The 23294-nt window shown below is 65.4% G+C and overlaps 1 protein-coding gene across 1 annotated transcript in view; it reads left to right on the forward strand.

The window, feature by feature from the left end:
- The first annotated feature begins 1077 nt into the window (after positions 1–1077).
- LAMA5 (laminin subunit alpha 5) overlaps positions 1078–23294 on the forward strand; it is a 53194-nt gene continuing 30977 nt past the window's right edge. Inside the window, exons 1-6 of the mRNA XM_012772904.3 lie at positions 1078–1438; positions 6163–6315; positions 14578–14695; positions 15558–15676; positions 15759–15929; positions 16044–16141. Of these exons, the coding sequence (XP_012628358.3) occupies positions 1139–1438; positions 6163–6315; positions 14578–14695; positions 15558–15676; positions 15759–15929; positions 16044–16141 (959 nt within the window). The 5' untranslated portion in view covers positions 1078–1138. The remainder of the gene's footprint in view (positions 1439–6162; positions 6316–14577; positions 14696–15557; positions 15677–15758; positions 15930–16043; positions 16142–23294) is intronic.

The raw sequence follows: 23294 nt of genomic DNA on the forward strand, positions 1-23294 counted from the left end.
CAGCCTTCCTGGAACAGCAGCCGGCTCAGGACCCCCGCCAGGACCGGCTGGCCAGTGCCCCACAAACCCAGCCTGACCCCCAGGATTGTCGGGGGAACCTAGCGAGCTGTGAGCTCCACGGCCCACATGGGACCTGGGCCCAGCTGGCCTGGCTCAAAGACGGGGGAGCAGCTGGCCCAGCAGCTGCAGCCCCACCCCCACCCCCTCGGGGCTTCCCTGGAGGCAGATTTGGCCCAGGAGATGAGGGGAGAAGGCCCCTGCACCCAGTGGCCGCAGCCACCCAAGGGCAGAAACAGAGGACTCAGCCCTGGGCTCTGCCTCCAGCGTCCCCAAGCTGCGGCCGGGCCGGGCGGGAGGGCGGTCGGTGTGGGGGCTCAGGGCCGGGCAGAGTCGTTGGAGTCCACGGTGACCTGGAGCACAGGTGCGCCCAGGCACACATGGGGCGCTCAACAGGTGTGAGAGCCCGGACTTCCTTAGGAGCCACGGGACCGTGAGCACCCACCCCAGTCTTCCCAAGGGGCTCCGTGGTGGGTCCAGCCCCTCCAATTTGAGAGTATTTTAAAGCGCAGTGGGGCAGGCAGGAGGCCAGCGAGGTCGAATCTGGCCCCCCAGGAAGCAGAGGGGCCCCCCTGGGACCTCACTGTCCCTCTGCAAACCGGGACCCCTCCACGGCCGGGCACCGCTGGCAGAACGCACCTTCCTGCACACCAGCGGGATGAGACAGTGCGGGGCCGGCGAGAGGTGCCCAGAGTTAGGGAAACAGAGAGGGGAGGCTGGGCCGCGGGCTGGGGCCGGAGGGGAGCACCACGGTCCCGGGCGGGACCTGCAGCTACGACCTGGGGCGGCGGCGGGGGCGGGCTGGTGCCCTAGTCCCGCGCCTGGCCCGGGGCCAGCAGGTGCCCCTTCCGGGAGGCGGGCCGGCCGGGGTCCCAAGGGTTAAGGCCGCCCAGCCGCCCCTCCCCCTGCCCTGTCCCTCCCCCGACCCCCTCCCCGGGGCGCGGGGCTCGGGCGCCCGGGCGGGCCGGGGCGGGGCCTGGCGTCCGCGGGCGGAGCGAGCCGGGCGGCCGCCTCGCTTCAGACCCGCTGGGCTCCCGCCGCGGCTGTCCCAGGAGCGCGGGGACGCGGCCCGGGCCGGAAGATGGCGAAGCGCGGCGCGCGGCACTGCGCGGAGAGCGCCTCGCGCGCCGGCGGCCCCCGGGGCCCCGCGCCGCTGCTGCTGGCCGGGCTGGCGCTGCTGGGCGCGGCGCGGGCGCGGGAGGCGAGCGGCTTCAGCCTGCACCCGCCCTACTTCAACCTGGCCGAGGGCGCCCGCATCGCCGCGTCCGCGACCTGCGGCGAGGAGGCCCCGGCGCGCGGCCCCCCGCGCCCCACCGAGGACCTCTACTGCAAGCTGGTGGGGGGCCCCGTGGCAGGTGGGGACCCCAGCCAGACCATCCAGGTGAGCGCGGGCAGGGGTGGGAAACATCGCCCGCGGCTTTCGGACTCGAACTCCAGCCCGACTCCTAGGGGAGCGCCATGGGCGGGGTGCGTCCAAGTACCGACTCTCCCGTCCCGACTCTGCGGTTGCGCATTGTAGGGGACCAAGAGGGACCCCAGCCTGGCCACTTTGGCTCATCTGGGGAACTGCGCGTCCCTCGGGGAAGGCCGAATGTGGTGTCCCCGCCACGGACTCGGGGGCAGCCGGGCGCCCGTCTAGTTCTGTCGCCGTGACCCCGGGCGGGAGGAGGGCTGGTGCCCAGTCCCCGGCGGCCCCGAGTCCGGGATCCCGGCGAGGGCGGGACTTGGCCTCCGCCGCAGGCTGCCTGTGGAGAGGGGGCGGGCAGCTCCACCTTCCCGGGGGACAGGCTGGAACCTGCTGGCCTCTGGTCCGGGCCGGGATGGGGTGGGAGGGGCCAGCCACCTGAGGCTCCCACTGTCCCAAGCCAGGAGTTGAAGTCTTTCCTTAGGTTCTGGGGACTCGGTGGGACCCCCAAGTTAGGGGAGGGCAAGCTGCACAGTTTTCACTGGGGATGGCAACACGTGGCTGCCTCAGTGCCTGCCCAGCAGGTGGTAGGGTCCCTGGGCCCAGTCTCCCAAGGGAGATGTGGTTTCGATCCCTGCAGACCCTCTGGGGGAAGTGCCCCTCCCAAGCCAGGAGCCTGGAGCTGGGGTCAGTTAGGCAGCCACCTGACCGGGAAAGCTGGGCTTTTGAGGTCCTCTGGACTTAAGCTGGAGCTGGGGTTGCTTTGGGGAGGGTGTCGTCTGCTCCAGGAGCTCCGCGGGTTCTAGGCCCATCTCCCCAACCCCGCCCCCGCTTAGGCAGAGTCTGGGGCCCTAGGGGCCCATGTAACCTGGGGGAAAGGAAGAGTAGCTGGAGGTAGTATTAGCTGGGGTGGGGGAGAGGGCCTAGAAGCCAGAAAGCTGTGGGATGAATGAAGGAGCCTGAGCTGGGCCCCACCCCGGCCCTCCAGTGGGGGAGGGGAGCTGAGCCTGGCCATCCTGGCCCCGCCCCCCAACACCTCCCCTGCGGGCTCCTGGACTCATGTGTGTTCTCTCCTCAAGCCCAGCACAGCCTTCTGAGACCAGAGGTCTCAAGCCCTTCAGAAGGGAAACCTGAGCCCCAGAAACTGAGCACCTGCTTGGGGCCCCGCAGCCAGAACCCAGTCCAGCTGGGTTAACAGTAGAACCTGGGTACCTCCTGGCTGGGGACCCCCCTACATCTGGCTGACCCCACCAGGGCCAGGTCTCGGGAAGGAGCACCCGTGGGTGTCTCCAGACCTGCCTCGGGGACCTGGCCAAGCTCCCCCAGGCCCGCCCTTGTTGCTCAGCTGGGATTTTGTGGCTCTGGCAGGGGAGGCCCCAGGCTACCTCCAAACCCCAGGTCCCCTGCCTGTGCCTCCCAGCGGGGACTGCAGGCCTTCTCAAAGGGTTATCATTTTGTCCCCCAAAAATAAGACCTACCCATAAAATAAGCCCCAGCAGGATTTCTAAGCATTTGCGCAATACAAGCCCTACCCCGAAAATGACCGGCGTGGCTACGCAGCGCATCTGCACAACCCGTGCGTTTTGTCGTGGAGCCGTAAAGAGAACGAGCAGCCCTTCTCATCTGCCCCGTGAGAGCTCTATTGCTCGACATGAGAGATTGGGGCCAATGGTTCTAAAGGAAATAGAGTCGCAAGAAATTCAGGGCTTGGAAAGTTGTGATAATGTTCCAGAAGAAGACGACTTAACTCTATTTGAATCAATGTAGATTGTTGTACTGTACTTAAAAAAAAATTAACACATCCCCTGAAAATAAGCCCTAGGGTGTCTCTTAAAGAAAAATAAATATAAGACCCTGTCTTATTTTTGGGGAAACACGGTACTACTTGGATGCCCCTTGGCGTTTGTTTATAGTTACCCCCTTAGAGTGCTTAAAGGCTTGGCTGGGATCTGGTGGCCTAGAATCAAAGTCCCTTTCCTCTGTCTCAGCTGTGTGGTGAGGAGGAGAGGAGACTCAAGCTGTCTGAGACTCAAGCTCCTTGTCTGTGAAATGGGCACAGTGTGACTGCCTGCCTCACAGAGGCTCACAAGCTTGGGCTGCTCAGCAGACGGCAGCCGTGGCCTTCCATGTTTTAGAGCTGGCCAGATTAGGATGGTGGCCTCGCCTTACCCAGTTCAGGTCTAGCAAGGGGGGCAAAAGCATCCCCGACAAAGTAGGTAGCGCTGAGCGATTCGTACCCTGCTCTAGGATGCGGGTGCCATAGAGAGATCAGCTGGCAGATGCGAGCCAATGGCTGCTCCACTGACCTTGGACACCTCCTTCCCTTCTCTGAGTGCCGTGGGTCTGCTGAGGGCCCTGGCTGCTGATTGGGTGGGTGACAGGGCCCTGCAGGCCCCTCTGGAGCAGAGGGGTGGGTGGGGCAAGGTGGGCAGCCCAGGAGATGAAGCCACAGTTCGGTCTCTGTCCAGAGCGCCCATTTTTGTGCCAACAAGGAGGGAGGCACTGAGGCTGTAGGGGGCGGTCAGAAGCTGGCCTGGGACATCCCAGATGGGATCTGGGGTGGGCCCTGCTGGGGGTCCGGACCAGGCAGCTGGAGCAGGCAGAGAGCCCCTCGGGGTCCCAGCCCTTGCAGCCTCAGGTGGGCATCAGAGGAATTCCGGGCTGGCCCGGCAGGGGAAGTCGGGGCGGGTGGGGCAGCCAGGTCCTGGTGGTGACTCACTGGAAGGGGAAGTCCTTATCAGCCCCTCCACTGTTTCCTAGCTCTGTTCCTGGCAGGACCCTCCGCAGAGGAGGGGTGAAGGGAGCTCTTAACTCTCCAGGCCAACCCGGTGGCCTGGCAGGGGCTAAGCCGAGGCTTCCCTGGGCTCCTGGAAGACTAGAGGCCAACCCTCGACCTTTGACCTTCCGCCCAGCCTCCCTGGGGCGCTCACATGTGTGGGAGGGTCTTGCCCAGCAGGCGGCCTTGCCTGGCTGCTGCCCACACCTGCTTCCTGGGGGCCTTCCCACCCCGGCCGGCCCCCACCTCACCCCTGGGGCTGCATTGTCCCCGACCTCTGGAGCCCTGACCTCTGGAGCCCCGACAGGCCCTGGAGCCTGCGCCCCAGGGGTCGGTTTGGGGATCATGTTAAACTTGGCGGTGTGGCCCACGCGGGCCGTGGCACTTTGCTGGGTGTCCTCTGATGCCCCAGCCCCTCTGTGTGGCAGCTCTGGTAGTGGGCTGGGGTCCCCGTCGCCGCCGGAGCTCTGGGACCCTGGGGACAGTGGTAAACCCGCCAGTCAGGAATGGACAGATGACCCGTCTCCTCCGTGCAGGAAGATGAGGGAAGCAGGGCTGCAGGTCGTCTCGGTGGCCCCGAGCCGCAGGCCCTGCTGAAGGGGGGGGCGTCTGAACTGTGGTCAGGGGACGGCAGGGGCACGGGCCGGGAAGGGGGTGACCCAATGCCAGCACAGGTCTTGGAAGCCCACAGGATGGGCGCAGAGGCCTGGACAGAGGGATGGGTCAGGGCCCAGCATACCCCGCCTGTGGGGGGGCTCAGGGCAGGCCCTGGAGCTCCTGGGGGGTGGGGTGCAGGGCATCTCCCACGCTCCCACCTCCTGCTCCCTGGATGAGGTCTGGCCTCCCGGGAGGCAGGGAGGGGTGGGGCGGCCGAGGTTCCCAGACTCAGCCTCTGAGGCTGCCAGTGCCAAGTCTGCCTTTGTGTGCAGAGGGACGGCAGGTCTGGTTTCCTTGGGAGGGCGGGCTCCGCCGGGCCAGCAGCCAGGCAAGCTCTGCCCCTGCGGGCCCTGCCCATCCCCCCAGCTCCTGCACCTGCTCCTCCCCCACCGCGGGGGCAGGCCGGGACCCTGCTGGGAGCTTCGACTGTCCCTGGAGCACAGGCCCCTCCCCCCAGCAGGTGGCTGGACCATGACAGAAGCAGCTGCCAGGCCCTGGGTGTGACCTGTTAATCCTCCGGGTGGCCGGAGGCAGGTGTGCGTCATCCCCACTCTGTGGATGGGGACACTGAGGCTCAGCGGACGTGTGACCTGGCCCCGTCCCAGGGCTCAGAAGGGGCAGAGCCGGGAGCCTGGGCCTCACCCGCTGCCCCACACCTCCACCTGGGCCCGTCCCCACAGGCTGCCAGAACAGCTTAATGCTGTCTCTCTGCCGACCCTAATCCGAGAGGCCGTGGGCAAGAGCCTGGGGTGGGGGCCAGACTGGTGGAGGGGAGGTCCTCGCAGCCCCCCCTCGTCTCTGGGTGATCCTCTGTGGCTTCCCCTCCTCTCCCTTTCTGCTCCACAACCTGCCTGAGCCCCTGCAGTGGCAGGCAGGAAGGGTGACGTGTACCTTGCCCCTCCCCATGTGCTCCCTTGGCTCCCTGGCTCTGCCTACCCCAGGGCCTTTGCACTGACGTCCTTCTGCCTGGAGCACGCTCCCACTTCCTGTGTGGGTCTCAGGTGCCACCCCCTGAGAGAGGCCCACCTTGATGTTCCCACCCACAGCATGCACCCTCTCCCTCCCTGGCCTTTCTGCGTTCCTCCCTACCACGTGGGCACATCCCCTGGGCCAAGGAAGCAGCTGCCGCCCAGTCTGTGCGTGCTGAGCAAATGGATACGTGGAGCAAGGGGGACAGGGTCAGGGCTTGGGAGGCAAGAGGGTGACTCTGGGGGCCACAGGGTCCCCAGCCCTTCTCAGCCATCTGACCTCGCCTGGTCCCCTGCAGGGCCAGTACTGTGACATCTGCACAGCTGCCAACAGCAACAAAGCACACCCCGTGAGCAACGCCGTGGACGGCACAGAGCGCTGGTGGCAGAGCCCCCCACTGTCCCGGGGCCTGGAGTACAACGAGGTCAACGTCACCCTGGACCTGGGGCAGGTAGGGCCCTCCTTCTGCCTGCTGGGCCCCCATCCTGCACCTCTGGCCCAAAGGGAGGTCTCCACTCTGCGAGAGGCTGGGGCCGGGGCCGGGCACAGGCGGGACACGGGCACGGGGCCTTTTGTTCCCGCTGTGGACACCCCTGCAGCACGGGGATGGAGGGGCTCGTGGGGGTGCTGAGTGGACAGCTCAGTTGGCAGGAATGGAAATCCTGGGAGCCCCTGGTCCCTCCACCCCCTGTGGGGGAGCCCTGGTGTTTGAGGAATTCCTGGCGGGTGTGGGAGGGGCCGCAGGAATGCAGAGGAGGCTGAGGAAGTGGACATTCCTGGGATACCTGTGCACTGGTGGCCTCGGTGGGGCTAGGTGGGGTTAGGCGCCTGCTCAGGCCTGGTGCAGGCACAGGCTGGGGCCAGGCGCTCCCCAGTGAAAAGCAAGCCCCCCCACCACAGCCCCGATTCTAACCCTGGCTGGCTCAGACCCACACAGGCTGCATCCCACTTGGGGTGACCGTGTCCGTGTGCGGCCTTGGGGTCCTGGTCTGCACAGTGGGCCAGAGATCTCCGTCCCAGCGTCTCCCTGGGACGGGGCGGTGGGGGCTGGGGATGAGGCTGAGCCGGAAGCACCAGAGTCCGGGCCGCAGGGTCCGCCCTCCCAGCCCCCCGCCCTGCAGGTGCAGAGGCCTGGGTCCCAGCTTGCTCTGCCCCGTCCTGTGTGTGGCCGGGCGGGTCTGTGCTCCTCTCTGAGGCCCCTGTGCCTGCCTTGGTCCCAGAGTGTGAGAGGCAGGCCGGTCCTGAGGGGCAGAAGCCTCTGTGCCCCGCCTGGCGCAGCGGGCAGGCAGGAGGTGGGGGGCAGCTCACGTGCCAGCGAGCAGTGTGGAATTTCCAGGGGGCCGTGGACTCCTCTCGTGCCCGGGCGGGAGGGCAGGCGGGAGGGGCTGGGCGGAGGCTGCCATCTGGGGCTCCCTGATGCTGACCTCCCGGTGCTCTGACCCAGCCCAGGTCGGGGTGTGGCTTGGCGCCTGTCCATTCATCTCACTGGGGTTCACCGAGTCTGGGCTCCCTATTCCCTGGAGCCTGGGGGCCTCAGAAACCCGTGGGGCACGGGGTCCCTTGTCTCTCTGGCTCAGCAGTGGAGGCACCTGGGAAGCTGTGTATGTGAATTCTCTCCTGCAGGAGATGCAGGGGGACAGGCAGGCGGCTGCTGGTGGGAGGGAAGGAGGCACTGGAGGCTTCCTGGCCCTTCTTCTGCAAGGGACTGGCCTGGCCAGGCTGGGGGAAGGGAGAGGGCCTATCTCCATGGCAACCCCAGGGTGGCTGCAGAGCCCGTGGGCACAGCGCCTGGGGTGGGCACAGTGCCCAGCATGCCGTTGGGGGTGCTGGGGAGGTCGGACTGGCGCTTGGACCCACAGGTGCGAGCCGCCTCCTGGCTCTGGGGCCCTCTGTGAGCCTTGGGCTCCCGTCCACGCACGGGCTGTAGCGGATTTGCTTTCAGATTGTTCCTGGGCTGAGGCAGGGCTTCGCTGAGTGAGCATCTTGCCTCTCCAAACCTGTGTCACCCGCTGGGAAATGACCCGGGAGCCCTCCAGCCGTTTGGGAGGAGGTCACCCACCCACCCCCCACCCCTCCACTGTCCCCTCCCTCCTCCACCTTTGCTCACTGGGGACATGTCCCCAGGGCCCACAGCGGGGCTCCCAGCCTTGGCTGGGGTGGGGCAGAGGGCCCAGCGTCCCTCTCCGCAGGTGAGGCTCCGCCCGGGCTGGGCAGGTCCTCCAGGCGCTGGTCCCGGGCAGGGCTGGGCTCCGGTCAGGAAGCGGCGGGTGGGCGGGCACCCCCTGCGCGGGCTGCTGGCTGCCTTTGTTCTGGGCTCTGGAGCGGATGCCCCGGGCAGGGGGTGGGCACGGAGGGCTTCCTGCGCCTTGGGGCGGAGAGGGCGTGGAGGGCTGGTCACGGCTCTCGAGAGGGCAGCCCAAGGGCTGGCACAGGGTGGGTGGGGTGCTGGTCTCTGAGGGGTCCCCGGGGAGCAGCTGGCTGGGCTCTCGGCCTGGGTCTGCTGACCGCACCTCGGAAGGGGTTCTTCCTCCAGGGGTGGGGCCCCAGGAAGAGGCTCCGCGGCTGGTGACTCTGGTGACTCAGGGCAGTTTCCAAGTCCCAGCATGACCTGCTTGGGGGTCCTGGGGTGGGTGTGTATCTCCTGGTGTCCTCTGGAGCCCAGCGGTCAGATCCCTGGCCTTAGGCAGCCTCTTCCCAGGACCACCCAGACCAGTGCCCGGGCTGAGGCCACACGGCAGGCCGCTGGTGGTGCCCAGGCCTTAAGGGCAGGGCAGGGCAGGTCCCCACGTCCCTTCCCTCTCCAGACACCCTGGGGGGGCCTGTGGGGGAGGGCTCTCCCAGCACCCCTCCCTCCACCTGCAGCCACAGCCCACCTCCCAGCCATGCTGCAGGGGGTGCGGACCACCCTGCTTTCTTCCCTCCTGAGCCCCAGCGGCTTTGTCCTGGCCCTGAGAGGCTGCAGGACAGACAGGGCCAGGTGGGAGGGCGAGTGGGGGTCAAGGTACAGGGCCCTGGGCTGGCCCTGGCTGGTGGGCTGGGCGGGTGGGCTCCAGGCCCAAAGTGCTGCCGGGGCTGGAAATGCTGGCGGGAGGGCCTGTGGGCCTCAGACAGTGGGCTGGGTGGGGGGTGGGAGGCGGGGAGGGGCGGAGGTCGGCACCCCCACGAGATGGGGTGCTGAGGAGGCAAAGCTTTGGTGGAGCTACTGGCACCTGGGCACTCGGGGACACTGAGGCAGGGGTTCAGGAGAGGGACAGTGCCGGTGTGGACGCCTGGGCTCGGCCTCCTCCGTAAGTGGGCTGGGAGCACCTGCCCTGGCCTCAGGCAGCCTCCGGGTGCCAGGTGCCGCTGGCCTGGCTTCCCAGCCTGGCCGGGCGCTTGGCCATGTGGCCAGTGTGCCAGGACGGTCAGTGGGGTTGTGTAGGGAAGGACAGGAAGTGCGGCCGCGGCCAGGCTCAGGTTACAGATGCAGGGGCCGGGCCGGACATGGCCTCTTGAGCTGGGCTCCCTGGGGGGGTCCGAGGGGGGTCCTGCGCGGCACCCCTGGGGCAGGTCCTCCGGCCAAGCCTGGGGTGCCCCTCCCCCAGCACAGGACCGGCAGTGAGACCCTCCCCTACCTGTGCCTGCCTGGCGGGAGGCCGTGGCTGTTCCTGGCCCTTGCAGACCAGCCACACTGGTCCCTTAGCGCACTGTGGCACGGAGACTCGGCGTCCCACCTGGACCCCCCAGGCGCTGGAGGCTCCCAGAGGCTTCCTGTTTCTGTCTGTTTTTAAACAAAACCCACCGTGGTGGCCTCTGCCACCAATACAGCTCCGCACAGACTAAACTGTTTGGCTTTGGGGCTGAGGGTCCCCTTGGGACAGACTCCACTTCCTGTGGCCCAGGCTGACCCTCTGGCCTGACCTGGGCCGGGCCATGGGGGAGGGGCAGGGAGGTCGGGGGTCACGGGATCCACCTGGCCAGGCTCCACTGAGGGTCTGGTGTCCGCATGGCCGGTGCCTGTGCCCTGCCCTCCGGCCCTGACCTCTAGCCCACGACCCTGCCCAGGACGCCCGTGGGCTGGACAAGCCGGGGTTCCTGGGGCCCCGTCTGTGCTCGGGGCAGTCTGTGTTCCCCAGCACTTCCCCCCACCGTCTCTTGGGGAGCGGGGCCCATGTGCGGCGTTCTGTGTGACGGCCGCTTCGTCACCCCGCTGGGGCCCGAGTAGACGTGGCCACCCGGCCCTGCTGCCCGGGCACCCGCCCTGCGGTGGGTTTATGGAGGGTTCCAGGTGGGGTCTCTGCCATGGGGTGGGGACGGGGCTCGGCAGGCGCCCGGCAAAGGCAGGGCCGGGCCAGGGCTCGGGTCGCAGGGCCCCTGAGGGCAGCCCGGGCCCCGGTGCTCTGTGTGAGGGGACCGGTCCGGGCGCTGGCTGGCTGCGACGCCTGCCGCTAGGAGGGGCTTCCTGCCCTCCCAGCTCCGCCCAGGCCCCTGGCCTGTCCCCGGGGGTTGGCACAGTGCCCTTCTTCCTGCAGGGCTGGGCTGAGTCATGGACTGCCTGTGATTCACACCGCTGGGCGGGTGGGGTTGGCCCCCGGCCCCACGACAGGCAGCACGGTGGCACTTGTGCCCGCCCGACCTTGGTCTCCGCAGCCCAGGATGGTGCTCCATCTCCTGCCCCAGCGGTTCTAGCACTTGGTGATGTGGGCGTCTGAGCCCAGGAGGCTGCGGGCTGACAGGGTCACCCTCGGCCCCCACCATCCCCGAGGCCTGCGAGGCCCCACCAGCCTTCTCTGCTGGCCTCACCCAGCTGTCTAGAGCAGGGGTCCTCAAACTTTTTAAACAGGGGGCAAGTTCACTGTCCCTCAGACCGTCGGAGGGCCGTTGGAGAGCGCGGTGTACATTCCACCCATGCGCACTGGGGGCCTGGGACTAGTCGGCTGCTAAGCAGGACAGGCAGCTGTGGCAAAATCACCTGGTGGGGCCAGGCGCGGTGGCTCACGCCTGTAATCCTAGCTCTCTGGGAGGCCGAGGTGGGTGGATTGCTCAAGGTCAGGAGTTCGAAACCAGCCTGAGCAAGAGTGAGACCTCGTCTCTACTATAAATAGAAAGAAATTAATTGGCCAACTAATATATATAGAAAAAATTAGCCGGGCATGGTGGCGCATGCCTGTAGTCCCAGCTACTTGGGAGGCTGAGGCAGGAGGATTGCCTGAGCCCAGGAGTGTGAGGTTGCTGTGAGCTAGGCTGACGCCACAGCACTCACTCTAGCCTGGGCAACAAGTGAGACTCTGTCTCAAAAAAAAAAATCACCTGGCGGGCCGGATAAATGTCCTTGGCTGGCCGTGGTTTGAGGACCCCTGGTCTAGACCCTGGCTCCTGCTCTCTCCTCTCCCCGAGCTCTGCGTCGGGGACAGTAGTGTGTGCTGTGGCTTCTTGGGTGCCCTCCACACTGTCCCTGCCGGGGCTGTGGCTGCTGCTGGCCTGCTCCGGGGCCAGGTGGCATCTCCGGGGCATCCTCCCTCCAAGACTCCTGCCGTCACGAAGGCACTTTGCCCCAGTCATCCTCTGTGCACCTCTTCCCACTGCCCTGCGCCTGGGGAGGGGCGGTGGACACCCTGGGGACAGAACCCTGGAGGCCGGAGCCCACCCGGACCGGCTGCCCCAGGCCCCGTGCTCTGGGGGCTCTTGCGGACTCCCCGAGGGGCAGGGTCGCTGGGGCAAGCCCCCTGTGGGGGCCGTGGCCCTCTGAGGTCGGGCTGGAGGGGCGGGGCGCGGCAGCTGACGGGCTGGCCTGGCTGCCGCCCTGGAGACGAGCCTGCCCCGAAATAGCCAGATTTTTAAAAATAACCCGGTCGGCTTTTGTTTGCCTTTTGCTTTAAAAGAAATTTTTTTCCTTCTGCACAGAACTATGTAGCAGCGGAAAGGTCAGCTCGAGTTGGCAGCCGCGCCGGGCGGGGCGTGGAGGGGGCCGGGCTGTGTCCAGGGAGGCCGGGGGTCTGCGCCTGCCGCGGGTTGTGCCGAGGGCGGCTGGTGTTGCCTGGATGCTGAGACCAGGTTGGGACAGGCGGGAGCCCTCGGGCCGGGGCTTCCCTCCCCACCTGCGTCCATGCAGCCGGCCAGGCCTCGAGCACAGCCGGCCAGGGCTCTTCCCGACAGGCAGATGCTCGGGTGGACCGACGGACGGAAGTCCGGGATCCTAGCGGTGGGGGGGATGTTTCCACGCCGCCCTTCCCTGCCCATCGGTGTCCGCGATGGTGTCAATATTTGTGCAAGTGCTCTCAGCTGGGAAAAATGCGACCAGCCTGCAGGAAGGGCGAGGGGAGGGACGTCGCAGGGTGCAGCCTCCCCAGCGCTCGGGGAAAGGCGGGGGCGGGCCCCAGGGGCCCCGGATCCTTCCGTCTCCCCGGGAGCCTTGCTGGGGGGCTGTGCTGCCTGCTCCCCAGGAGCAGCCTGTGACCCTGCCCAGCGTGCGGCTCCCTGCAGTGCCCTGCGCCGGCCACGGGGGTCTGCAAGGCCAAGGTGTGGGGCCGGGTGCGGGGTCAGTTCCCGAAGACGCTGGAAACCCTGCCTGGCTGGACAGTGCTGGTCCCTCTGTCCCCACCCACGGGGGAGGGGAAGATGACCTCAGAGCCTGGCAGCGGGTGAATAGGCTGCGCCCCCGCCCCCACCCCAGGGGAAGGCCGCGCTGGGTTCCACTTGGTGTCCCTTTGACGCCAAGCCTTCCGGGCAGGACGCGGGCCTGGTGTGTCTTGGGGTCCTGGGGCTCTGCCCTGCCTGGACTCGGGGCAGCCTGTGCCCTCCAGGGCTGGAGCCACAAGGGCCTGTGGTCCTTCCATGGGGGACAGCACAGCAGCCTCAGGCCAACTCGTGACGGGCGGGGTGGGGGTGCGATGACCCTTGAGCAGCCCTGGGGGGCCCCCCACTCTCCCCTGTGGGCCCTTGGTCCCAGGACGGGCCCATAGGCCAACAGCACCCCCAGGTCCTGGGCCGCACCTGCCACAGAGGAATCCCCTGGAGCTGCAGGAGCCGGGGGGCCCTGGGTATGACGTCACCCTCAGAGGCCTGGCGGGCAGCTCAGAGCCCACCTGTGGGCCAGGGTCCGCACCGGCTGAGCCTCTGCCCTCCGCCGGGAGCCCCCAGTCCTGGTGGGAGCTGGATCCTTGCGCAGATGGGGGGCAGATGGAGGGACCCTGGCAGGCCCCTGGGGCGTTTTCCCCTTTGTTCCCTGCACTGCAGGAACTGGTGGGGGGATGGGGTCGCCCTCCCTGGAAACTACACCCCTCCCCATCGTCATGTGGGGGCTGAGCCTAGAGGCTGGCTGCCCCCCAGGTGGGAGGGACCTGGGGCACCTGCATGGGACATGCACACCGGGGGTGTGACGGTGGGGTCCCGCCTGGGCACACGCCCTCTGCTGGGAGGGTCTCAGACCCCCGCCCACTCCATGGTCAGCCTGTCGACCTTGGCAGTTTTTAGGGGCCAGAGGTCTCTCCTGGGGGGCTACGGCCCCCACCTGCAGGGAGCCACTCCTGTGGTGGGCAGGGGTGGAGCTGCCCAGTGCTAAGGCCCTGGGGGCCTTGGGGGGCACCTGTGGCAGCATGAGCCCACCCCTAGCCCCCAGCGCGGAAGGGCCCTCAGCCCCCATGAGCCTCTGCTGCTTCAGGAGCTCATCCCGACAGGCCGGGGTGACCTGCGGAACTGTCCCCAGCACACGCTGTTGGCTGATGGGTGCGTGTGCACCCTGGATGCAGGCGTGGGGCCATCGGGGCCACCGCGGGGGAGGGGGTGCGGGTGCAGATGCCCAGTTGGGGCAGTGGTGATCAGCAGGGTGGTGGCCAGGGCTGAGGGTGGAGTGGATGGGCTGCAGTCAGGGAGGGCTTCTTGGAGGCGGTGTCCAAAGTGTCCTGCGAAGGCTGTGCTGAGGAAGGGCCCTACTAAGCCCCAGGGGCACAGGCACGTGGGGATGGTCCAAGATGTGGTTCTCCAGCCAGAACAACAAGAATCTAGGCTATGGCTCCTCCCTGGGATCAGGCAGGGCGGCGTGGGGAGAAAGCGGGAGAGGCGGAGCAGGCCCCCTGGGCAGGGCCTGGAGGTCATGATGCCCCTGGAGAAGCAGCTTCCCTTTGCCCTGGGGCAGGGCTGCCCAACAAGCCCAGGGCCACAGGGAAGCCACAGCCCCCAGTCCTGGGCTAGTGGGGTCCCCCAGCCTGGCTCAGCACCGGAAGGGCCCATATTCCAGTCTGTCTCCCCTGGGGCCCTGATGGCAGCACTGGGTCCCAGCTTGCTCCATGCCACCTGGCCTGGGCCTCAGTGGCTGGGGCCAGTCAGTGGGTGACAGGGCAGAACCCTTCCTGGGCCGGCACTGGCTGTCGTATGTTCTGGGGCTGGACTTGCTTGGCGGAGGGGGCACTGTCTGGCCACCTGTCCTGGCTGGACATCATGCTGTGGGGACATTGGGACGTGCTTGGCCAGCCCCACTGCCTGGACCTCCCGGTGAGCCCTGCCCGCAGCCACAGGGCCTGAGGGACCAGCGTGGCCCGACCCTCTGGCCAAGGCACCTCGGGCCCGGGAGGGGGTTTCCAGAGGGCTGGTCCCTGTCTTCATCACTGTCCCCGGCGCAGGCCCTGTCCCCTGGGTCCATCTGCCCCCTTGGGGCACCTGTGTCCTGCGTCACCTGCCATGGCCCTGCCGACGGGCGTGGGAGGCCCAGGCACCCTGACACCCCCGGTCCCCGCAGGTTTTCCACGTGGCCTATGTGCTCATCAAGTTTGCCAACTCCCCCCGGCCGGACCTCTGGGTGCTGGAGCGGTCCACGGACTTCGGCCACACCTACCAGCCATGGCAGTTCTTCGCCTGTGAGTCTCGGGAGCTGTGGGGCCGGTGGGGGGGTCCCCAGCGGGGCTGCTGTGGCCATGCCTTCTTGAGGTCTCCGGTCACCAGCCTGGCCCTCACGCCCAGCCCCCACGGGAGTCAGGCCTGTCCTTCTGAGCACCGGGAGGCAGACGGGACTTTATCAGCTCACGTCCCCGACGTCCGGCACAGCTGGGCCCGGGGGCTGGTGGCGCCAGGAATCTCGGTGCCATCTCCTGGCTCCCTCTGTGCTGGCTTCGTGTCCGACAGCTCCCTGTGGTGACATGGGGCCCTGGCGGCTCCCAGCTCGCTTCCTGCCAGCTCAGCTGCCTGTGTCAGGAGAGCCGGCTCCTGGCACTGGCTCGCTGGCTGCCTTTGGCCACCTGCCACGCTGACCGGTCATGTTGGCAGGACGGGGATGCTCTGACTTGGCTTGGTCATGTGTTCCCCAAAACTCCCTGGGCCGAGAGTGGAGGAGGGACAGTTCTCTCACAAGCAGTCGGGGTCTGTCCCCAAGGAAGGACATGAAGACAGTGCTCCAAGGGGTGGGACGGCACCTGCTGTCTAGACTCGTCCCAGGGAGAGCAGCGAGGGGTGTGGGTGCTGAGCCGGCGTGGTGTGTGCCTGGCCGGCGTGGCCGGTGTGACCGGGCTCCCTCCCTCGGCAGCATCCAGTAGCCTCTTGCCCAAGTGCTGCCGGCTGGCGGGGCCTTGGCTGGGAGGCCAGGCCAGGTGACCCGTCCAGGAGGCAGCGTTCTGGGTGGTCAGGCTCAGGGACGTCGGGGGGTGGGGGGCGCCCAGGGTCGCCGCCGCGGGGTCTGCGGCTTTTCTGGTGGCCTCAGCCCTCCCTTTCCGGGTGTTTCCGCAGCCTCCAAGAGGGACTGCCTGGAGCGGTTCGGGCCGCGCACCCTGGAGCGCATCACGCGGGACGACGACGCCATCTGCACCACCGAGTACTCGCGCATTGTGCCCCTGGAGAATGGCGAGGTGGGCGGGCGCGGCGCGGGGGCGGGTTCTGCCGGTCTGCCCCGGTGGCCACAGCCGGCCTCACCGTGCACGCCTCCTGCAGATTGTGGTGTCCCTGGTGAACGGGCGCCCGGGGGCCATGAACTTCTCCTACTCGCCGCTGCTGCGCAACTTCACCAAAGCCACCAACATCCGCCTGCGTTTCCTGCGCACCAACACGCTGCTGGGCCACCTCATGGGCAAGGCGCTGCGGGACCCCACGGTCACTCGCCGGGTGAGCCCGCCCTGCCTGGCGTGTGGGGCGGCCCCGGGGGGGGGGGTGCTCCCGGGGGCAGCCTGGGGGACGGGGAGGGGGTGAGTCTGGCCTGCGCTCACGGGCCGTGTGCAGTATTACTACAGCATCAAGGACATAAGCATCGGCGGCCGCTGCGTCTGCCACGGCCACGCGGATGTCTGCGACGCCAAAGACCCTTCAGACCCTTTCAGGTGAGGCCCTCTCAGGTGAGGCACTTTTCAGCTGAGGCCCCTCTCAGGTGGGGCTCTTCTCAGGTAAGGCCCTTGCAGCTGAGGTTCCCCTGACCTGAGGCCCCTCTTTGGTGAGGTTCTTTTCAGGTGAGACCCTCTCAGCTGAGGTCCCTCTCAGGTACGGCCCCTTTAGGTAAGGCTTCTCTCATGTGAGGTTCCATCTGGGATAGGGCCCCTCTCAGGTGTGGTTCTTTTCAACTGAGGGCCTCTCTCAGCTGAGGCCCTTCTCAAGTGAGGCCTCTTTAGCTGAGGCTTGAGGTGAGGCCTCTCTCAGGTAAGGCCCTTTATGTGAGCTCCCTCTCAGGTGCAGTCCCTCCCAGCTTAGGCCCCACTCAGACGAGGCCTCTGTAAGGTGAGGCCCCTCACAGCTGTGGTCCTTTTCAGCTGAGGGTCACTTTCAGGTGAGGCTTCTCTGAGCTGAGGCTCCTGTGAGGTGAGGCCCCTCTCAGGTGAGGCCTCTTTAGCTGAGGCTTCTTTGAGGTGAGGCCTCTCCCAGGTGTGGCACCTCTCAGCTGAGGCCCTTTCACCTGAGACCCCTTCCAGCTGAGGCCCCACTCAGATGAGGTCCCCTCACAGTTGTCATTTTCAGCTGAGGGCCCCTTTCAGGTGAGGCACCTCTCGGCTTAGACCCTTAGATTTGAGGACCCCCTCAGCGGATGCCCCTTTTAGGTGAGTCCCTTCTCAGGTGAGGCCAGTTCAACTGAGGTCCTGTTCAGGTTAGACCCCTCTCAGGTGAGCCCTTTTTCAGGTGCAGCTGTTCTCCCCTAAGTTCCCTCTAGCTGAGCCTCTTCCAGCTGAGGCCCCTCTCAGGGAGCCCCCTTCTGGTGAGGCCCCTCTCAGGTGAGTCTCTTTCAGTTGAGGCTCTTTCAGGTGAGGCCCCTTTGAGTTGAGGCCCTTTCACCTGAGGACCCTCTCAAGTGAGGGCCCTTTAGGTGAGTCTCTTTTCTTATGAGGCCCTTTCAGCTGAATCCACTCTCAGGTGAGGCCCTTTTACCTAGGGACTCTTTCAGCAGAAGCCCCTCTCAGGCCCCTTTAGGTGAGATCCTTTTCAGCTGAGGGCCCCTCTCAGCTGAGACCCCTCTCAGGTGAGTCTCTTTCAGGTGAGGCCCTTTCAGGTGAGGGTCTTCTCAGTTGAGACACTTTCAACTGAGGTCTCTCTCAGATGAGGCCCCTTTTAGGTGAGGCACTTCTGGGCTGAGGTACTTAGAGCTGAGGCCCCTCTGAGGTGAGACCCCTCTGAGGTGAGGCCCCTCCAGCTGAGGCCCCTGTGATGGAGCACCCCCTCTAGTGAGGCCCTTCTCAGGCGATGTCCTTTCTAGCTGAGGGCCCGTTTCAGGTTAGGTTCCTCTCAGTTGAGGCCCTTTCACCTGAGGACCCTGTGAGATGAGGCCTCTCTCAGGTGAGGCCCCTCCCAGGTGAGGGCCCTCTAAGTGAGGCTTCTCTCAAATGAAGCCTCTTCAAGGTGAGGCCCCTCTCAGGTGAGGCCTCTTTAGCTGACGCTTCTTTTAGGTCCCGTCCCCCTCAGGTGAGGCCTCTCTCAACCAGGGTCCTTTTTAGCTCAGGGCCCTTCTCAGCGGAGGCCCTTTGACTGAGGGGCCTCTCAGGTGAGGTGCCTCTCAGATTAGACCCCTTTCACCTGAGGACCTTTGAGATGAGGCCCCTCTCAGGCCCCTCCTAGCTGAGGCCCTTCCAGGTGAGGCTTCTCTCAGGTGAAGCCCCTCTCAGCTGAGGCTGCTCCCAGCTGAGGCCTCTCCTAGCAGAGGCCTCTCTCAGGTGAGGCCACTGATGAGGCCTCAGATGAGGCTTTCAGGGAGCCCCCCTCTGGTGAGGCCCCTTTTGGGTGAGGTTCTTTTCAGCTGAGGTGCTCTCAGCTAAGGCCCCTTATGGGTGAGGCCCCTCTCAGGTGAGGACACTGATGAGGCTTTCAGGGAGCCCCCCCTCTGGTGAGGCCCCTTTCGGGTGAGATCCTTTTCAGCTGAGGTGCTCTCAGCTGAGGCACCTTATAGGTGAGGCTCCTTTCAGGTGAGGCTCCTCAGTTGAGGCCCTTTTACCTGAGGACCCTCTCAGGTGAGGCCCCTTTAAGTAAGGTCCTTTTCAGCTGAGGGCCCTCTCAGGGTAGGCCCCTTTCTGATGAAGATTCCTCTCAAGTCAGACCTTTTCAGCTGAGGTCCCTTATGGGTGAGGCCTCTCTCAGGTGAGGCCCTTTCAGGTAAGGCTCCTCTCAGATAAGGCCTTTTCACCTGAGACCCCTCTGAGCTGAAGCCACTGTCAGGCGAGTCTCTTTCAGCTGAGGCCCCTCCCAGATGAGGCTCATCCGAGTTCCCTCCCAGGTGAGGCCTCTTTAGCTGAGGCTTCTTTCAGGTGAGGCACCTCCCAGCTGAGGCTCCTCCCAGCTGAGGCCCTGTTCATGTTAGGCCCCTTTCAAGTGAAGCCCTTTTCAGGTGAGGCCCCTCTCAGGTGAGGCTCTTCTTAGTTGAGGCCCTTTCACCTGAGAACCCTCTTAAGTGAGGCCCCTCTCAGATGAGGCTCCACTTACATTAGGCCCCTCCCAGGTGAGGCCCCTCAGAACTGCAGTCCTTTTCAATTCAGGCCCCTTTTAGGTGAGGCCCTTTTAGGTAAGTCCTCTCCCAGCTGAGGCCCCTCTAAGCTGAGGCCCCTCTGAGGTGAGAACCCTGTCAGCTAAGGCCCTTTTCAGATGAGGCCCCTCTCAGGGAGACCCCATCTGGTCAGGCCTCTCTCAGGTGAGGCCCTTTTCAACTGAGGTCCTATTTCAGGTGAGGTCCCTCTCAGCTGAGGCCACTCTCAGGTGAGTCCCCTCACAGCTGTAGTCCTTTTCAGCTGAAGGTCTTTTTCAGGTGATGTACCTCTCAGCTGTGGCCCTTAGAGCTGCGGCTACTCTGAGCTGAGGCTCCTCTGAGGTGAGACTTCTCTCGGGGGAGGCCCCTTTAGACGAATCCCCTTTCAGATGAGGCCCATTCAGCTGAGGCCCTGTTCAAAGTGAGACTTCTCTCGGGTCAGGCCTTTTCAGGTGAACCCCTTTTCAGGTGAGGCTCTTCTCACATGAGACTCCTTTAGGTGAGGCCCCTTTCAGGTGAGGCCCTTTCAGCTGAGGCCCATCCACATGTGGCTCCTCTTAGCTGAGCCCCGTCAAGCTGTGGCCCCTCTCAGGTGGGGCCCTGTTAGGTGAGGCTCTCTCAGCTGAGGCCCCTTACAGGTTACGCCCCTTTCAGGAGAGGCCCCTCTCAGGTGAGGCCCCTTTCGGTGAGGTCCCTCTCACGTGAGGCCATTTCAGGTGGGGCCCCTCTAGGTTAGGCTCCTTTAGGTGAGGCCCCCTCAGGTGAGGTTCCTCTCAGGTGCCACCCCTTTCTGCTGCAGCCCCTTTCAGCTGAGGCCCCTTTCAGGTGAGGCCCTTTGTGTTGAGGCCGGAGGCTCTCTGCCAGTTGCTGTCACCAAAGCCTAACCCCGGGGTAGGAGTCCAGGTTCCATTGGCTGCCTCTCCCCCACCCCCACTTCCCATGTGACCTAAACTTACTTCCACCCGGTGGGCCTTGATTTCCCTATCTGCCCAGTGAAGCCTCCTGGGGCGCCCTGCTGCTGGCAGAGGCGGGCTCTCCTCTGGCCCCACGCCAGCTGCCCCTCCCACCCAGCAGTCATGGGGCCCCATGGAGGGGTCAAAGGGCAATCAGTCCCGAGCGCCTGTCAGCGTCCCTGAGGTGGATGGGGCTCCCCCCAGCTCCCGTAGCCCGGCCTCAGCACGCAGAGGCATCCCTGCACCCCCACACTGACCTGCACCGCAGCCAGGGGCAGGGCGAAGCCCGGCCAGGGAGGGGCCGCCACGGCTGCCCGATGGGCCCTGTGCTCGCGCAGCCCCTGCTCCCCCGGCCTGGCCCGCGAGGGCGGCCGTCTTGGCAGCTGTGCGCTCCCGGGCCCCACCATAGTCCCCAGGAAGGCAGGGCCCAGGAATCCGCGTCTTCAACAAGCCGCCATCAGACGTCTCACGCCTGAGGCCGACCCCCAGGTGGTCCTGGCACCCCGAGTGTCCCCACCTAAGTCCTTGGCTAGGGTCGGCACCGGAGCCCGGCACTGGGCTCGTCCCGCCTGGAAGCAGCCCCTGGGCACGCGGGATCCTCCCGCCTCTGCCCAGCGTGGAGCTCCTGACTCGCGCTTGCTCCGGGAACGTGGCCGGCAGCCGGGAAGCGTGCAGAGCGGTGCCACGTGGCACCTGTGGGCCGGGTGCTGGAGGTGACGGGGCAGGGGAGGGCCAGACGGAAGCAGCCCAGGGAGGTGCCGCAGAGGCCGTGACGGGGGACCCGAGACCGGGATCCTGGAGCCCGCTGCCAGGCAGCCCCTGCGGGGAGCGGGCAGACCCACCCGCCACTCCTGGCGCCTCGGAGCCACACGGCCAGCCCGGTTCTCGCGTTGTGGGCTCGGGACCTCCCTGTTGCCTTCTGCTGGGGCCTCCCTGCCCCGTCCACGCCCCCAGTTTATAGCGGGGGTGGATGGGTGGAGGCCACCACATCCTCGTGGCCAATGCCGAGCAGAGATGCGAGCCCCAGGCTCCTCCAGATGTGGCTCGTGGCCTGGAGGGAGTGGCCTGGTCACCTGAGCCAGAGGACTCAGGCTGGGCCGGCGTAGCCCAGGTGCTGAGCTGGAGCACAGCTGCGTGGCGCTGGGAGATTGAGTGTCACGGGGGTGGGGGAGGGCACAGCTCACGCTGGCTGGGAGCAGAGCCCACCGAGCGGCCAAGCTGGCCTCAGACAACAGGAAGCCCGCAGCCAAGAGCCCTGGCCTGCCGGGAGGTGCCACCTGCCTGTGGGACGTGGGGGTTGGGGCACCTTTCCCAGAACCACTGACCCCTGCAGAGCCCCTGTGCCACCACCCGGCCACAGACAGCCCCCAAAGCCCCAGCCTGCCCTGTTCTCCATGCACGCGTCACCTGCCACCTCTGCCCTGCTGCAGGGAGGGAGGGCGGGCTCGTCTCTGCCCTTCACCCCTCCCCACCCCGCGTCTCCACCTGCACGGCCACGCTGGGTGCTCGTACCTGCCCAGCGCTGCGCCAGACCCCACCTGTGCCCCTGCCTTTTCCCTCCATCTGGAGGTTGGATGTCGTGTCTCTCTCGGTGGTCACTTCTGAGTTTGCTTCCTAGTCCTGTTACCGTAGAGGCCCCGCTTCCTTCTCAGCGGGCAGACCTGACTTAACCAAATCCGGACTCGGGAGCTCTCCGGCCACCTCCCTGGAGGCAGCCAGGGACGCTGACTCTTGTCCACGTGGCACCTCTGCAGTTCTGTCCCTTCACTGATCACCACGGAGTCACCTGCGGCTCTCCGAGTTCTATGTCCCCTGCTGTCCCTTGTCTCTCGCTGCATGCCCTGGACTCGGTTTCCTTCTTCCTGAACGTGTCCTTTAGTTGTTCGATTCAGGACGGTCTCTTGGCGATTGTCTGAAAACGGCGTCTTGTTCTGGCTCTCAGGCGACAGCATCTGTCGTCACTTTGGAGAAGTTATTTCACCGTCTCTGCGTCTCTTGGTGCTGGGGAGAGCTGGTTGTCGATGCGGCGCCAGTCTTCTGTGGCCTGTCCTCCTCTCCTGGGCGCCTTCATGACCTCTCGTGGCCGGCGCTCTGCGGGTTTACTCTGCAAGAGGGCTGGCGTCGTTTCTTGTGCTTTTTGAGTCTGAGATGCGTCTTCCTTAACTCAAGACCGTCCTCAGCCGTTTTCTGCCAGTCCCCTCCCCTCGGCCGGGCGCGGTGGCTCACGCCTGTTATCCTAGCACTCCGGGAGGCCGAGGCAGGTGGATCACTCAAGGTCAGGCGTTCGAAACCAGCCTGAGCAAGAGCGAGAACTCATCTATACTAAAAACAAAAAGAAATTAATTGGCCAACTAAAAACATATAGAAAAAATTAGCCGGGCATGGTGGCGCATGCCTGTAGTCCCAGCTACTTGGGAGGCTGAGGCAGGAGGATCGCTTGAGCCCAGGACTTTGAGGTTGCTGTGAGCTTGGCTGACGCCATGGCACTCTAGCCCGGAAACAGAGTGAGACTCTGTCTCAAAAAAAAGAAAAAAAGATAGTTCGAAACCAGTCCCCTCCCGTGTGTCCTCCCCTCCCCAGATGCAGGCGAGCACACCTTGCCTTGTGGCTTTCTCTGTCTCGCGTTTCTGGTACTTTCCATCTCTTTCTCCTCCACTGCGTCTGACCTGCTGCTTGGCCCCTTTGTTGAGTCTAATTTCAATTTTCATTTCTAGAACTTCTGATTGGTTCTTTTTCACATCTGCCTATTTTTCACAGCATCGCATTTTTCATTGCATCGGAGATTCCTCCATTTATGATCATCTTAAACGCTTTTTTACAGCTTGTGCCAGATCGTGCCGTCACACGAGGTTCTCGGGGTCTGGTCCTGCTGTTGGTTGTGTCTGTTGACGCTGCCGTGTCGTTTCCCTGCAGGGTCTTCAGCAGGTTTTATCCCGAGTTCCCGTGTGTCCTGGCTGGGGAAGGACCCCCGCAGGGTGGTTTTTCAAGAGTTTTTACTAAATACCCCAGGGCGTCGCCAGCCTGGTACCGAGTTTTATGTTAACACGTTGGGTTGGGTGCCCTGACCGCCTAGACTTTCGTAAAGTGAGACACGAGCCTCAGGCCCCTGGTCGTGGATCCCCAGGGGCGGGAGAGGACAGACGGCTTCCTTGCTGGTACCCGTGCAGATGGGCAGTTTATTTTCCGGTCCCTCTCGACCAAGGGTCTGGCCCTTCCAGATGTTTCTGGATTCTGAGCGGGAGTGGCGTTGACTCCCAAGGCTCTGTGGACCCCTGGGTGGGCGGGACTAGAGCTGGTGGTTGAGGCTCTGGGTCTCTAACCCTCCGGGGTCCTGCGTGGGAACGCACAGCCCTGCAGCCTCCGAGCACACAGAGAGCCTGGGTGGGGTTGTGCCTCCTGCCGCGCCCTGGCTGGGTTGCCCCTGGTGCGTGCGGGAGGCCAGGCTGCGTCCTGGTCTGTTCTGAGCAGCTGGTGGCTGCAACCTCGGGCCTCGTGTCTGACCAGCTGTCCCCTTGCCCACGGGACAACAGGCAGGACTCCAGCCCTCCAACCTGGGTCTGCCCCAACTGGAAGAGGAAGCAGTTC

This window comes from Microcebus murinus, chromosome 16 (assembly GCF_040939455.1).
Source record: "Microcebus murinus isolate Inina chromosome 16, M.murinus_Inina_mat1.0, whole genome shotgun sequence".
Lineage (NCBI taxonomy): Eukaryota > Metazoa > Chordata > Mammalia > Primates > Cheirogaleidae > Microcebus > Microcebus murinus.